Below are 15350 nucleotides of genomic sequence, written 5' to 3' on the forward strand. Positions count from 1 at the left end.
ATGCATCGAACCTGGACTGGCGATTCGTTTCACATGTTTTCACATACATGTTTCAATGCCATTCTCCCAAATCTTCCCACCCTCACCCTCTCCCACAGAGTCCAAAAGACTGTTCAATACATCTGTGTCTCTTTTGCTGTCTCGTATACAGGGTTATTGTTACCATCTTTCTAAATTCCATATATATGCTTTAGTATACTGTATTGGTGTTTTTCTTTCAGGCTTAGTTCACTCTGTATAATAGGCTCCAGTTTCATCCACCTCATTAGAACTGATTCAAATGCATTCTTTTTAATGGCTGATAATAATCCATTGTGTATATGTACCACAGCTTTCTTATCCATTCGTCCACTGATGGACATCTAGGTTGCTTCCATGTCCTGGCTATTATACACAGTGCTGAGATGAACATTGGGGTACACGTGTCTCTTTCAATTCTGGTTTCCTCAGTGTGTATGCCCAGCAGTGGGACTGCTGAGTCATATGGCAGTTTCTCATTCTAAAACAACCGAATCCAGTGTTTCATGAGCGAACTGGATATGAAACAGATTTCAGTGTAACCAAAGAAGTGATTCTCACATGTTTTATTTTCTATTTAAAAATCAGGAGACTTAAATATAGCACCCATGTCCCACTTCTATTTACAAAGAAAGAATGAGCTATACCAGTGGTAAAAAGCGAACTTGTTGGCTTAACTTGATTGTTCAATCTAATGTCTTCAGTAAAAATATGGTTTTACTTGAGTTATTTAAGCCTTTTCACCCTCATTGGTGAAAGCGTAACTCCTTCCCAAATTAATTTTCAAGCTTCTTTGTAACAGGATATGAGGTTAATCTCTGCTCCTCCTCTCTATAAGAAACTGTTTTTATTTGTTGTTTCCTTTGAAGATCTCACCACAGTTCTAATATGCGGATGTATATTAGACACTGAGTTATTTACAGTGGCTTTCCTCCATTGTGTTTGGGTAGGTAGTCACTGAAGGAAGCTATTTCTCAGGTGGAGATTAGCTACAGGTTCTTCCATCCATCTGAAAAATGTAATTCATCTACAGAGACTAATTATGTGTGTATAAAGGAAGAAGGAAAGTGTTAGGTTGCTATAGTAAGAAAAAAAGATTAGATCCTATTTATAATTTCACAGCTCTTTTCATTTACCCATAAGAACTTCCTAGGCTTTCAGACTAGATTTCATATTTGACTAATTCATTCAACATGAATGAATTCAACATAGTTTTCACTGTATTATACAGAATAGTATAGAAGTTAATGAAACTAGTTTACAAAGTCAGATCTTGCTATTCCCTACATGTGCCTAAAAATTCTCCTATAATTTATTTTACAAACTATAAAATAACTTATTTAGCAAAACAAATCTGAAGCTCTTAAAATGATCTCCACTAATTATTAAGACTTACTTTAAGTCAGATACGAGATGAGAACATACATATAGAGAACATTTAGAGAACATTGTCTCTAGAGTGACAATGAAGGTGACTATTTAGAGAATCAATTAATTGCTTCAACTTCTCTTGCAAAACACAACTTAAGAAAATGTTGGAATTGTTGCTCTTGATCTGGATAGCCCTTTGACCAAGAACCTCTTGATATCTATGCATAAACACAACTTCTCAAAGGAACTAGAGGAAATTTTCCCATGTTCCTGAAAAAGTCATGAGAGATTCAATAAAGACAATACTTGTACTATGTGATATGAAGGAAACAAAGAAAGGGGCACTAAATTACAACACTAAGAATAAGGATGTTTGTTCCTGGTTTACAAGCTTATAAGGAAGAACAGATAAATGGGCACATCTACACTAGAAATTATGGAAGAGGTAAGTGGGGGCGGGGTGTGGGCAGTGGCAGAGATTGCTCATATAATGGTTTCTTTTTCAATTTTAGAGTAGGATGCCCCAAGCATCATGTATTTGTCCTCCAGTCACAAATACCCTCCTAAATCACTTAACCAATAACATTATGTCTGTTCCTTTCATTATGTTTCCTTTTTTGGGTTAACTCTCAGTCCTTGCGTACCCTGCCCCTATTCTTTAAAAATGTTCCCCTCATGCTGGAAGTTTTGTTTCATAACGAATGGAATGAAACAGTCAATAAGAAAGTACATCCACATACAAACGTCTACCCTCATCTGGGGCTATTTTGTCTAAATAATCGATCTGTCCCTCTATAATCCATTCTTCTCACAGAGAGCTATCATTTAAACACAACCCAAATCATGTCATTTTATGGCTTAGAACCCTCAAAACCTTCCCATTGCACTTAAAAGCCTTATCATAACTCCTTATCACAATCAGCAAAGTCCCCTGCCACCTGGCCTTGGCTATTTTCTTTAGCCGCATCTCATTTCACTGTAATTTTTTTTTTTTCCTATTCCTTAAGAACAGCAAACTCATTCCTAGTTTAGGACATTATGCTTTCTCTTCTCTCTGTCCTGTACACATGGCATCCTGTATCTGCTTTTAGATTTCAGCTTGAGACCAGAGAGGTCTTCCCTCCCTAACCCAATACAGAATGGCCTTCTCACTCAATGCTATTTTGATGCCATTTCCTTGTGTCTCATCTGTACCTTCCACTGAAACATGCTTTGGGTGGACAAGCTCCTGAATCCCAGAGTTTGGAACAATTACTGGCACGTGGCAGATGTTCCATAAATATTTGTTTTAACAAGGCTATAAGCTTCTTTGTTGAACACAATGATTATACAGGCTTTCTTTTCAAAACTATCTGGGATTCTTTCCTTTTCTTGTAGATGTTGTAGGAAGAAAGACAGCTCAATTATTATGCAAGCACATTTCCTTTAATGTTAAGTGACATTGGTATTGCTTTTGTTCTTCCAAATTTGCTTCACTCTATCTGATACATAATTTAATCTAATTTCTCATTGTGCTTGTTTATTCAGCTTGAACACTTCTGTGCATTGGGTAGTATATTCATACGTCTAACTTCATATTTTGGCTGTTTACTTCATTTGTATGTCTTCAGAGCAAATGTGTGGGCACTTAATCATCTGTTTCTATTTTCATGCAGTTTTGCTGTAGACTGTACTGTGGCTTGTATAACATAAATTAAGGCATCTTCTGATGTGAAAATCGGACATAAAATACTAAAATATTTCTTTGGTCAAAATTATTTATAGAGCTATGGCTATTGTTTTGCAAAACATAGCAAATGCTTCCACAGCTGTGGAAAAGAAAGAAAATGATTAAAGCATTTCATGGGTTTTATTTTATTTTATTTTGGACAGGCTTGATTGGGCCAGTGATTTTGTACTTTATTTCATTTTGTTTAGAAAAAAAGAAAAAGGTCATCAGAGAGTTCTTCGGTGTATTCAACAAGGAAAAGAACTGGGGAAAGCAGCTTTTCGTTTACAGAGGTTGCAAGTACAGTGGTTGGCATGTTCAGAAAGAAAGGAAGCCAGTAATTTTTTCTCATGGATCTCTTATATTTTAACATAGGAATCAAATGTTACTTCTGTTTTACTTTGTGTTCCCATATAAGATGAGAGAGAACAGTAAATCCTAGGAGAGCTCACTCTGATAAAAAGACTCTTAAGAATTTGTGGACATAAACCTTTGAAATTCTATGTATCATAGTATCATATAATTACTGGTTTTGTGAGTGGTGGTGGTTTAGTCGTTAAGTCGTGTCCGACTCTTGTGACCTCATGGACTGTAGCCTGCCAGGGTCCTCTGGCCATGCAATTTTCCAGGCAAAAATACTGTACTGAATTGCCATTTCCTTCTCCAGGGGATCTTTCCGACCCAGGAATCGAACCTGTGTCTCCTGCATTTCAGGCAGATTCTTTACTGACTGAGTTATGAGGTATTGTGAGTACTTAGAGACAAAAACTTTTTTAGTATCTTTCTTGTTTCTCTCTATGATAGCACAACTCCAAAAATTCTTCAGCCTTCTGAGACTAAAATACATCGATCCCAGTCACTCACTGACCCTTGTTCCTTTCAGCATCCCTCTCCTTCTTGCCCAATCGAAATTCCAGGAGCAGTCTCTATAATCCTTCCTTCACATGCATCTTCAACCTCTTTTCCCTGTTTCAACCACTCAGCTTTTCCTGGCAAAATACCAGTCCTGGTTAAATCCCATTCTCTATCTACTTGGGACTTGAATCCAGAGAAATAAATGGGGCTGAAAAAGCACACAAGAGCAAATGGGCTGGTAAGCAAGACAGACTGAACAGCCCCCTCACTTTGACTAAACTTTAGATAGGCTTCTCTCTAACACTATTAGGCTCCTGATCTCCCTGTTCTTAGGGTGTTTACTTTAGAAAATTTTCAAATTCTCAATTTGCCTGTTTTGAGATACAGATCTTCTTCTAGGCTGATGATCTCCTGTTTTACAGCTCAGGAATGTCTTTCTCAAGGACTAAATATGGACAAAAATCCTTCCTACCCTGGAAGGTAGAGCTAGGATGAAAATCAGGAAATATATAACCCCAAACCCCTCTCTCCTCCATGAATATTCTGCCCATTTATTTTCACACCTCATATAACCAACTTGCCAAAGAAACTCAGGGCAACTGCCCACCTGGGCCCCAGCTCTTCCCTTGAGAGCTTAATAACTCTTCACTTTTCTTTCTTGACTTCCATCTCATTTCTGAATTCTTTCTGCAATGAGATAAGAACCTACTCTGTGGCAACACCCCTACTGGAATATTTTTCCACCAACTCACTCCAGTGCTTTAAAAGTTCTCCCATCCTTTGGTACAACCGAGTGGAGTTTGACCTACCTGTCTTCTCATACATCCTGGCTGAACTCTTTTTGCCTGTTTAATTGAGATTTGGGATTGGTAATGTCAAACAGTGCCTGAATGATGACTGGCAATCATACTGTGCCTTCCTAGTCCATTTCCTCTTCTACTTTTCTCATACCTTCTCTTCTGTCTTCAAACCTCTCAAACATCTGCCCCATAGTTGATGGTCTTGCTTTCTAGGTCACTGAGAAAATAGATGTCAGAACAGATTTGCCACAGAGCCAGCCACTCCATCAACTTCCCTACCTGCATAATTGCCCAGGTATGGTGCCTTCCTTGTTTCTATAGGCACCAGGGACCCTATACTCTTGTGTTCACTCAAGACACTACTTGTGTAAACCTCCTGCCTTTCTCCTGCTTCAGTATTTCCTGTGCTTTATAGGTGCAGAGAAAAAGAAGTAAGAGTGATACTTCCACATTCACACGTACAGTTACACACATAAAATACTCATCTGCTAAAAAATACGTACCCAACCTGCTATTTCATGTTAGAAATTTGCTAATTTATATCCTCTGAGTAGCAGTGACTACAATGGTGCTTATCACCAATTGAAATAAGAGATATATATGCCATCTCCCTTTCTTGGAAATCAAAGTAACAATATGTTTGCCACAGTAAAAAAATTTCCTTCTGCTATAGTTAAGTTCATTTTCACATTTCTAATTGTGTATAAATGTCAGATATGCTAAAGCTGCTTTTATCTGAAGCCAAATATATATCTCATCCCAGTGCTCAAAAAAATGTAAAAGGTCTCTGCAGTTTGTGACTTGTCATTGCACAGCTGTGATGGGTTGAGTCCCATCTCAAAAAGTTCAAGGACTAAAAACAATTACCTCTTCAAGGACGTCAGCAAGCTTACTGAGGATCTCTTCAGGAAGGCTCTGGAATGTTGGAACGCTGAAAAACAATACAGAGATGATGCTGAAGGCATGTACTGCAGCTCACTTTTATAAATAAAACAGCAATATATCTGAATGAACATGCAAAAAGATTTCTTAACTAAGAATCTGCAGATGAAGATCATAGCAATAACTTAGGCATAATCTGATGACTAACAGGGGAAAGACATGATGTACAAGAAAGAATTGGAGGTTGGACAGAACTGAGTTCAAATTTCACTTACATTTCCTTGTGTGACCTTGAATGCCTCAGTCACAACAGGGAGAAAACCACTCTCTCCCTTATCAGCCTGCAGTCACCAGATTCCTTCCAGTTCCATCACCCTCTCCAGGAACTCTGCCTACATATACATACTCTCTGTCTCCCCTTTCAACAGGCCAACTGCTACCCATCTTTTAAGACACAGCTCTACTGACAACACGTTCAGCACTACAAGCATGCATTCAGTAACACTGGAAGTTTCCCACTTTCATCAATCTCTCCCCAGCTAGATAAGGTCTGCCTATTATGATCTCTTTTATCCCTTTCTGCAATTGTAATTAGATTATTAGTCAGATATTTGCTACTGGCCATCCTCACTGCCAAAATCAAATGCCACAAAAATAAGACCTGTATCTATTTTGCTCAGTTCCTATATTTTTAGTGATTTGTTAATAACAACTCAAGAACATGTGTCGAATAAAGTTATGAAATGGATATACAAATGCTTCCTAGGACAGTTATAGGGATCAGATCAGACAGGATGGAGAAAAAATGTCCAGATTCATAGCAGTTCCTGAAAAATGTCTTCTCAGCTTCTTATTAGGGAAACTCATAGACCAGCAAGGAAATATTGAATTATGTTGAATATACAAATCAATGAAACTTATTTTCTATGGATAATGATAGCAGCTTTAAAAGAAAAAAAAAAAAAAACCTCATTAACATAAAATTCTTGAAAATCCACTCCACTAGAAAATCTAACTGGGATGTGGAACTAAATTCTCATGTAACCCTATTTCAACCTTGAGTAGAGAAAAGACTATAAATGAGTGAATATACATTTGTATGTAAGGTATTTTATTAAAGACTGATCTTCAGATAAACTCAATCTTTAGGTAAACTGCTACAGAACAAACATATTTAAATGAGTTAGATGAGTTGGATGAGATTTATCTTTGGTTTGTTGCTAGAGGACAATGGTTTTGGCTTGATCAGAATAATACAATGTAAGAAGCCAGAACATAGTGTTTGGATATAAGCATGAAAGTTTTACTGTTAATTTGTCACTCTGATTCCCATTACTTAGTGTAAAGCCTATTGATAAAATCCTAAGGTTTTATGCAGAGGTAAAACAATTCATCCAGGACCATCTGTTCTACCAGATTTACTGCTATGGTCTGAGCCACGTGGGTTTTAATTTCCAGAAGGCAGTCTATTTCAGCAGCTGGATGAAATACATCAGAGAAAGAGAGGAAGACAGAGGAAGCTGTTTCCATGAGTTATGCAGGTTGAAAAAGCTAGTCCTTCCGTGTTCTTTTAATGAGCTATATATTTCAGTTTCTTCTGAGATGTAAGAATAATTAGAATATTTCTATCCCAGTGGGTATTTATGAAAAACACAAACTACAACTGAGTTTTCCTCATTTTATTATAATTGGCTGCCATCTTTAGAGAGCCCTAATACTTCTGTGCCAAGTCTATGTCAAGCCACTCTATATTTTCAATTTCATGAGCATTCTTAGTCATCAGAAAAAAAAAAAATATTTGCATGACTATGTACCCACTAAAGAAAACAAAAACGTTAAGTTTTAGGAGGGCATTTTAATAAATTATTTTTTATAATTTTACTTCGTTTTTAAAAATTCAGCTTTATTTAGGTATAATTGACAAAAATGTAAGATATTTAAAGTGAACATAGTGAAACAACTCCTCTCATCCAGTTAACCTAGTCAATTAACACATTTGTCACCTCGTATATTTATTCTTATGTACTTTTCAAACTTAAAAGTTCTACTCTTTTTGTAAATTTCAGTTATACAATATAGTGCTATCAACTATGGTTAAAAGCTGAAACTGTGTAATCTATTCCCCCCTACTTCTCAGTCCCTGACAACTACTGTTCTATGTTCTTATGAGTTCTTCATTTAGATTCCACATGTAGGTGATGCCATGAAGTGATTTTCTCCCTCTGTCTAGCATAATGTCCTCAAGGTCCACCCATGTAGTAGAAAACAAAATAGCTGGATTTCCTTCTAATGTATTATTTTATATTATACAATAATATTCCATTGTTTGTGTGTGTGTGTGTATGTACGTATATACACACATGGACTTCCCTGGTGGTTCAGTGGTAAAGAATCCCACTACAATGCAGGAAAAACAGGAGATGTGGGTTTGATCCCTCGATGGGGGAAGATCCTCTGGAGGAGGGCATGGCAACCCACTCCAGCATTCTTGCCTGAAGAATTCCATAGACAGAGGAGCCTGGTGGGCTACAGTCCACAGAGTCACAAAGTGTCAGACACAACTAAAGTGACTGAGCATGCACATATGTACACACACACACACACACACACACATGATCTTCACACACACACACACATACATATACATGATCTTTTACAATTTTAAATGCTTCAAAACATTCAGTGCCATTTATTACCAATAAAAATTAAGGATGATTTTAAAGAAGAAACACTAAAGAATTCTTGGTAACAATTTAAGCACTTTCAGATCTAACAAAATGGAAATCAATTAACAGGAAATAAACAGACTTATCAAAGAACCATTATTATAGTCATCCCTGTTATAGCTAAAATAACTAGGATCTTGAGACTCTTGTAGAGGTCATAACACAGTACAGATAAGAAAGAAAAAGGAAGAACATTTTTATCTGAATGACTATCATGCTGATGACTTGTTGAGCTACCCACCCCACAGTGGGCTTCCCTGGTGTCTCAGATGATAAAAAATACACCTGCAATGCAGGAGACCTGGGTTCGATCCCTGAGTTGGGAAGATCCCCTGGAGGAGAAGGAAATGGCAACCCACTCCAGTATTATTGCCTGGAGAATCTCCATGGACAGAGGAGCCTGGCGCACTACAGTCCATGGGTTGCAAAGAGTCAGACACGACTGAGTCACTAAGAACAGCAGAAGAGCACACTTCACAATAAAATTATTTTAAAATACCTCGTGTAAGTTTTAAAACCATGCCATATTCTTTTAATGACTTAGAAGTGAAGCAATAATATGAATAATCTTTGATTCAGTGACTTCATTTATTAACTAACTTTTTACTATGAAAAATGTCAAATAAATGGAAAGGCTGAAAGAAGAGCTCAAGAATCACCTGTATCCCCACCACCTAGATTAGCAACTGTTAACACTGTGCCATCTTTATCTGCCTTCAATCCATCTAACTTTATATGCATATTGATAAATAGGTTTACAGATATTTTTGATGATAATCTGAAAGCAAATTGTAGGTTTCATGAAATTCCATCCCAAATATTTGAGCATACAGATGTAAAAATAAGAACAATTTAAAAATACTATTATGTTACTTCTGATATCATTTTGTGCCCAATTATCCAAAATTTAAAGAAAAGGAAACAAATTTTTCATGTAAACATGATGAAGTTTTTAAGCTTAAAATTGTTTGGTACACCTTTTCAAAGTGCAAATGAAGAAGCAAGTGAAGCACCTGACGGAATGAGCTACCAAACTGCATTGACTGGAGAAGTCACATCATCAGTTCAGTTCAGTCACTCAGTCGTGTCCAACTCTTTGCAACACCATGAATCGAAGCACACCAGGCCTCCCTGTCCATCACCAACTCCCGGGGTTCACTCAGACTCATGTCCATCAAGTCAGTGATGCCATCCAGCCATCTCATCCTCTGGCGTCCCCTTCTCCTCCTGCCTCCCCTTCTCCTCCTGCCTCCAATCCCTCCCAGCATCAGAGTCTTTTCCAATGAGTCAACTCTTCGCATGAGGTGGCCAAAGTACTGGAGTTTCAGCTTTAGCATCATTCCTTCCAAAGAAATCCCAGGGTTGATCTCCTTCAGAATGGACTGGTTGGATCTCCTTGCAGTCCAAGGGACTCTCAAGAGTCTTCTCCAACACCACAGTTCAAAAGCATCAATTCTTCGGCACTCAGCTTTCTTCACAGTCCAACTCTCACATCCATACATGGCTATTGGAAAAACCATAGCCTTGACTAGACGGACCTTTGTTGGCAAAGTAATGTCTCTGCTTTTCAATATGCTATCTAGTTTGGTCATAACTTTTCTTCCAAGGAGTAAGCATCTTTTAGGAGGCCAAAAAATAAAGTCTTGGAGAACTGACTTTGCTGAATGACTGCTGGAGAAGCCAGTAAAAGAAATTATTGTACTGCCTCTTTTCAAAGACACTGTACTTTGCTGAATTAAAGATTTTGCTGCAAACACAAAGATGGGTGAAAATCTTGTCCACAGAATTGCACTTTTGCCTTATAAATGGATTAATCAGGCATGGCGGGACTAGCTCTTTAGCTGCTATTCATTTGACATCAGAATCAACTAATCATTAAAGAAGACTGCATATGAACACTTGGTAATAAACACAAGTGGTGCTGAACTACATAGCTGGAGTAACTTTTCAAATGGAAGAACTATTGGAACTGAGTGGGGCCCTATGGAGCTCCATGGCATGGAGGTCTTTTTTTGTCCCTGTTCCCTGTAGACAAAACTCATGACCTTTCTTGAGTTCCAAAGGGAAGTTTCTAACAGTTGCTCTTCAAGAAAATTGGAGATATCAAGGGAATATTTCATGTAGAGATAGGCACAATAAAGGAGAAAAATAGCAAGTATCTAATAGAGGCAGAAGAGATTAAGAAGAGGGGGCAAGAATACACAGAACTATACAAAAACTATCTTAATGACCTGGATAACCATGATGGTGTAGTCACTCATCTAGAGCCAGATATCCTGGAATGAGAAGTCAAGTGGACCTTTGGAAGCATTGCTATGAACAAAGCTAGTGGAGGTGATGGGATTCCAGCTGAGCTATTTCAGATCCTAAAAGATGATGCTGTGAAAGTGCTGCACTCAAGAAGACAGCACATTTGAAAAACTCAGCAGTGGCCACAGGACTGGAAAAGGTTAGTTTTCATCCCAATCCCAAAGAAGGGCAATGTCAAAGAGTGTTCTAACTACTGCACAACTGTGCTCATTTCACATGCTAGCAAGGTTATGCTGAAAATCCTTCAAGCTAGGCTTCAGCAGTACATGAACTGAAAACTTCCAGAGGTACAAACTGGGTTTAGAAAGGGCAGAGGAATAAGAGATCAAATTGCCAACATTCGTTGGAGCACAGAAAAGCAAGGGAATTTGAGAAGAACAATTAGTTCTGCTTCATTGACTACACCAAAGCCTTTGACTGTGTGGATCACAATAAACTGTAGAAAATTCTCAAAGAGATAAGGATACCAGATGACCTTAGTTGCCTCCTGAGAAGCCTATATGCAGGTCAAGAAACAACAGTTAGAACCAGACATGGCACAATGGACTGGTTCAAAATTGGGAAAGCAGTAAGTCAAGGCTATATATTGTCACCCTGCTTATTTAACTTCTATGCAGAGTACATCATACAAGATGCTAGACTGGAAGAATCACAAAGTGGAATCCAGATTGCTGGGAGAAATATCAACGACTTCAGATACATAGATGATAGCACCCTAATGGCAGAAACCAAAGATGAACTAAAGAGCCTCTTGATTAAAGTGAAAGAGGAGAGTAAAAAAGCTGGCCTAAAACTCAACATTCAAAAAACTAAGATCATGGCATCCAGCGCCATCACTTCATGGCAAATAGATGGGGGGGAAATGGAAGCAGTAAGAGACTTTATTTTCTTGGGCTCCAAAATCACTGCAGATGGTGACTGTAGCCATGAAATTAAAAGACACTTGCTCCTTGGAAGAAAAGCTATGACCAACCTAGACAGCATATTAAAAAGCAGAGACATTACTTTGCTGACAAAGGTCCATCTATGATTTTTCCAGTAATCATGTATGGATGTGAGATTTGGACCATAAAGAAGGCTGATCACTGATGAGTTGATGCTTTCAAACTATGGTCCTAAAGAAGATTCTGGAGAAGGCAATGGCACCCCACTGTAGTACTTTTGCCTGGAAAATCCCATGGATGGAGGAGCCTGGTGGGCTGCAGTCCATGGGGTCACGAAGAGTCGGACACGACTGAGAGACTTCACCTTCACTTTTCACTTTCATGCATTGGAGAAGGAAATGGCAACCCACTCTAGTGTTCTTGCCTGGAGAATCTCAGGGACGGGGGAGCCTGGTGGGCTGCCGTCTATGGGGTCGCACAGAGTCGGACATGACTGAAGCGACTCAGCAGCAGCAGCAGCAAAAAAGATTCTTGAGAGTCCCTTGGTCAGCAAGGAGATCCAACCAGTTGATCTTAAGGGAAATCAACCCTGGATATTCATTAGAAGGATTGAAGCTCTAATACTGAAGGTAAAGCTCTAATACTTTGGTTACGTGACTCGAAGAGTTGACTCACTGGAAAAGACCCTGATGCTGGGGAAGACTGAAGGCAAGAGAAGAAGGGGGCAACAGAGGATGAGACAGTTGGATGGCATCACCAACTCAATGGTCACGAGTTTGAGCAATCTCTGAGAGACAGTGAAGGACAGAGAAGCCTGGCATGCTGCAGTCCATTGGGTACAAAGAGTTGTACAGGACAACAACAATAATCAAGGGAGAAGCAGCCAGGAAAACACCAGAGGCAAAATTAAAGGGACCAGAGAAGACCATCAAGATTAGGAGATTAAAGGATTAAAGGCACGCAAGCCCTGTGTGTGTTAAGTCGCTTGTGCGACCCCATGAACTGTAACCCACTAGGCTTCTCTGTCCATGGGATTCTCCAGGCAACAATGTGGGTTGCCATGCTCTCCTCCAGGCTCCCCACACACCTAAATTTTGTCAGAGATCCCACCCTTGGACCATTGTTATAAATCCCCTCATCAAATCCTCTGGGCGTTGTGACACATAGTTGTTCCAGGCAGGAACCCACTTTGTCCCCCTTTTTCCAGCAAAGTAATAAAGCTATCCCTTTCTACTTCATCTAAAACTCTGTCTCCAAGGTTCAATCTGGCACTGGTAAACAGAGAGTTGAGCTTTCAGCATTATTATGTTGCACTGGTGGTGCAAAAGCAAAGCCCCTGCAACACAAATTACGGCAGTGACACCAAGTATGTGTGTGCTAAGTCACTTCAATCATGTCCAACTCTTTGCAACCCTATGGACTGTAGCCCACCAGGCTCCTCTATCCATGGGATTCTCCAGGCAACAATGCAGAAGTGGGTTCCCATGCCCTCCTCCAGGGGATCTCCCCAACCCAGAGATTGAACTAGAGTCACGTTATGTGTCTGGAGGTTCCACCGAGACTTGAACTTGGATCACTGGATTCAGAGTCTAGAGTGCTAATCACTACACCATGGAACCCTCGTGTACTAGTCATCATTATATTCTTATACTCACATTATATCCTTTACTCACTATATATGGAATATCAAGTATAGTAGTCAGTATAGTCTTATACACACAGAAAAAATTGATAAAGTAAAAACCTAGGTTTACTTTAAACTGTTTTGGTGAAACATAGTTATTAATTGTATTGAATTTTAACCCTTGAGTACACTTCGTTTTAATATTCTATATGACAAAATGGCAAACATACAGAAAGTGTCTCTGCTGCTTACTGAAGTAAAATGGTTTTCTCAAGAAAAATCCCTTGTATAATTGCTGTAGTTGCAAGCTGAATTAGCCACTTTCTTATACAACATAAGTTTTTACTAGGCAAAAACCATAAACTGTGCTTATTCAGACTTGAGTATTTGGCAGATAATTTTCCAAAAAAAAACAAAGTGAGACTGTGACTTCAAGGGAAACAACTGCTAGCGTTTGCTGCCAATAATAAAATTCTAAGTTTCAAATGAAAGCTCAAACTTCAGAAAACTTTTATCTGCCACTGTGGGCTTAACGGTTTTCTAATAATTGAATACTTTTTTGATGGGATCATTGGTGAATGTTGATATTAACAAATGTGATTCTTTTGGTATCATAAATTTTATAATTTCTGAACCAGTATTTTCCAAATGACTAATGTATGATGTTACAAGGTCATGCAGGGAAAGAGCTATTCCAAGTACAAGATGGGTAAACAGATTACAATTTAATAAAGTATGAAAAGTTCATTGATATGGTTTCAGATTTCACATTACAACTAAGTTGTAAGAAAGTACCCTTTGCTGGGCTTTGGTGTAGTGTCAAATAAGAATGTCCACTGTTATCTGAAAAGGCCATTAATATACTCTTCCCTTTTTATGCTCCACATCTTTGTGAGGCTGGTTTTTTTAAATACTTGAACAAAAAAACCCAGAAATTCAACAGATTGAATAATACTGAAGCAGATATGAGAATGCGCTGTCTTCTAAGGCAGATACTGACAGACTTGCAAAAATATAAAAATCGTTTCTTTTCACTCTTTTTTGTTTGTTTTGGAAAATGTTTTCATTAAAATAGGTTATATTAATATGTGAAAAAAATTAAAGTTTTAGTCACTCAGTCATGTCTGACTCTTTGTGACCCCATGGACTATACAGTCCATGGAATTCTACAGGTCAGAATACTGGAGTGGGTACCCCTTTCCTTCTCCAGGGGATCTTCACAACCCAGGTTTCAAATCTAGGTCTCCTGCATTGCAAGCGGATTCTTTACCAGTTGAGCCACAAAGGAGGCCCAAGAGCTTATCCCCATCTTCCCAAACCAGGGTTTGAATCCAGGCCTCCTGCACTTCAGGTAAATTCTTTACTGTCTGAACCACCAGGGAAGACCAAGGTAATATGTGTTATTATTTTTTTGCCCCAAGAATTTTTGTTTGAGTATTTTGTTTGCAACACACTACATTGGAGGAGAAAGAGGCTGAGGATCTCAAAGGCACAGAGTTAAAACCACATTTCCCACAGAACTTTGGAACAGCTATGAAGGGGCATGTGATAAGATTCCCAAGACAAAAAGTAGTACAGAGGTTTCTACAAAGTGATACAAAGCTCAGTTACAAATACATATTCTGGAATTCAGAAACTGATACCTCTCTTAATGAAGGAAAACATTATAGCAAAAAAGAAAAAGTGGTATGCTGAATGAGGAGACAAATCAACAAGCAAAAAGCTTCTAATATTTTGAAAGAAAAACTTCAAAGACAAGTGCTCATTACAATCCATAAGAAAAAATCAGTTATTTGGTAGGACTGTCACAAATCTACACACATTTTTTAATTAATTTTTTTAACTGCATCCTATGAGGGTATACTTAGTATACCCTATGAGGGTATACTTAGTATTATAGGAAACTGACTTTGTTTCACAGTTACTATATACCAAATTTATATTTCTGAACTTTTTTTAATTACTTAGTAAATACATTTTTTAAAAATATGCTTATTTTTAACTCAATATAGTCAACATCAATAAATAATACCCACATGAGATTTGGAAAGAGTAGACTTAACAGAGGTGGTAAGAAGGCGTTGAGCTCTGCTATATTTGGGGAGTAGAAACAACATGATTTCTTAGAAGGCTAAATGTGGGATAAGAGATAGAGGACACAAGGATGACTGT

The 15350-nt window shown here is 38.3% G+C and overlaps 1 protein-coding gene across 2 annotated transcripts in view; it reads right to left on the bottom strand.

Annotated features, from left to right (window-relative positions):
- Positions 1-15350, bottom strand: part of PRKG1 (protein kinase cGMP-dependent 1) — a 1418431-nt gene that overhangs the window by 393418 nt on the left and 1009663 nt on the right. For both annotated transcript variants that reach the window (XM_005225353.4, NM_174436.2), the window contains 1 exon segment: positions 5620-5683. In XM_005225353.4, coding sequence (XP_005225410.2) covers positions 5620-5683 — 64 coding nt within the window.

Source organism: Bos taurus, chromosome 26, assembly GCF_002263795.3.
Source record: "Bos taurus isolate L1 Dominette 01449 registration number 42190680 breed Hereford chromosome 26, ARS-UCD2.0, whole genome shotgun sequence".
In the NCBI taxonomy this organism is placed as follows: domain Eukaryota; kingdom Metazoa; phylum Chordata; class Mammalia; order Artiodactyla; family Bovidae; genus Bos; species Bos taurus.